This window comes from Cephus cinctus, unplaced genomic scaffold (genome assembly GCF_000341935.2).
Source record: "Cephus cinctus unplaced genomic scaffold, Ccin1 Ccin1_scaffold1362, whole genome shotgun sequence".
Classification (NCBI taxonomy): Eukaryota; Metazoa; Arthropoda; class Insecta; order Hymenoptera; family Cephidae; genus Cephus; species Cephus cinctus.
Genome location: NW_014333769.1, coordinates 96384 through 97604, shown reverse-complemented (window position 1 = coordinate 97604; position 1221 = coordinate 96384). Strand labels below are relative to the sequence as shown.

Below are 1221 nucleotides of genomic sequence, written 5' to 3'. Positions count from 1 at the left end.
GAGGGAGGGTGGGCGTTTGATATAGAAGCATCGATAAAGCCTCTACGTGAATTATCAGTACAAAGCCGGACAGTGATTAAAGCAGGTGCTCTCGTACCGTGAAGAAAATTGAATTCCGAGGGTTGACCGGAGTATACAAAATTTGGATGAGCGCGAAAGTTTTCTTCGAATTTACAGATATATACCTGCTCGATCATTATGGTAGAAGAAAAAGAAAATGAAACGCGAGTGAGTACAAGAACAATTGACGCAATTAATGAAATCGTTAGCTGGTCGTGTGAATAAATAGAAGAAAAAAAAAAAGAAAAAAAAAATAAGAGATCTCATTATTTTTTTTTTTCCATCTATTTCTCTCTGTCCGGTCAATGTATACGTACGAGGCGTTAGAAAATATTAGCGTCTTTCATCCAGGGATTTCCGCTGTTTTATCCTCTCAGCGCGTAATATAAGTAAGACTAATACGCAAAGTTTAATATGTCGCACAATTTAATCCTCGCACGAGTTCTGCGCGCGCAGACCTCGTCCGGGCGTTGTTCCCCTCGGTAGGAATTAACGTATAATTGTAATTTATATCTTCTCGGTTCTCTCGTTCTCGAGGCACTCTCCATCCTTTATCTCGCTCACTCCCGTGTCTTTTGCCATGTTGTTTTTTTTTCTTCCTGTTTTTTTTTTTTTTTTTTTTTTTTAATACTCCGGAGATACTTTTAATGAAATTTTTTTTTTTTTTTTTTTTTTTTCCTTTTTTTTTTTTTTTTTTTTTTTTTTAATACTCCGGAGATACTTTTAATGAAACTAGCTAAAAATCTCACGGCGACCGCGATTCCCTCCGGGACTCCGCGTCTCTTTGCCGGTTAGTATCGCGCCCTCAGGAACCTTCCTGCGGAAGGGCTGCTTACATTCGTCGGTCTATTTGTTCGGCGTCATTTCCTTCGAGCACTACGGTGCGGTATTCCTCCCACGAGGCTTCCTGCTGCCGACGATATTATTATAGTTGGCTTTCGTCTCGCTCGGTCTCCGTCAACGTTTTCGCCTCTGAATGGGCGCGAGGAAGAGAGACGGACTGAGTTATTATGGCTCGACGCTCTTAGAGCCGCTGGGAAATGTAAATTCGAATAGAAATTAAAGAAAGACAGTAATAATAATATTGAGCGGGGAGGAGAGTGATCGTGTAACAATTTTTTTTTTTTTTTTTTTTTTTTTTTTTTTTTTTTTTTTTTTTTT

At 39.1% G+C, this 1221-nt stretch overlaps 1 protein-coding gene across 1 annotated transcript in view; it reads left to right on the top strand.

Moving 5' to 3' along the window:
- Nucleotides 1–66: 66 nt before the first annotated feature.
- The window catches only part of LOC107273078 (sodium- and chloride-dependent GABA transporter 2), a 9261-nt gene continuing 8106 nt past the window's right edge, over nucleotides 67–1221 (top strand). Inside the window, exon 1 of the mRNA XM_015750890.2 lies at nucleotides 67–228. Coding sequence (XP_015606376.1) covers nucleotides 199–228 — 30 coding nt within the window. The 5' untranslated portion in view covers nucleotides 67–198. The remainder of the gene's footprint in view (nucleotides 229–1221) is intronic.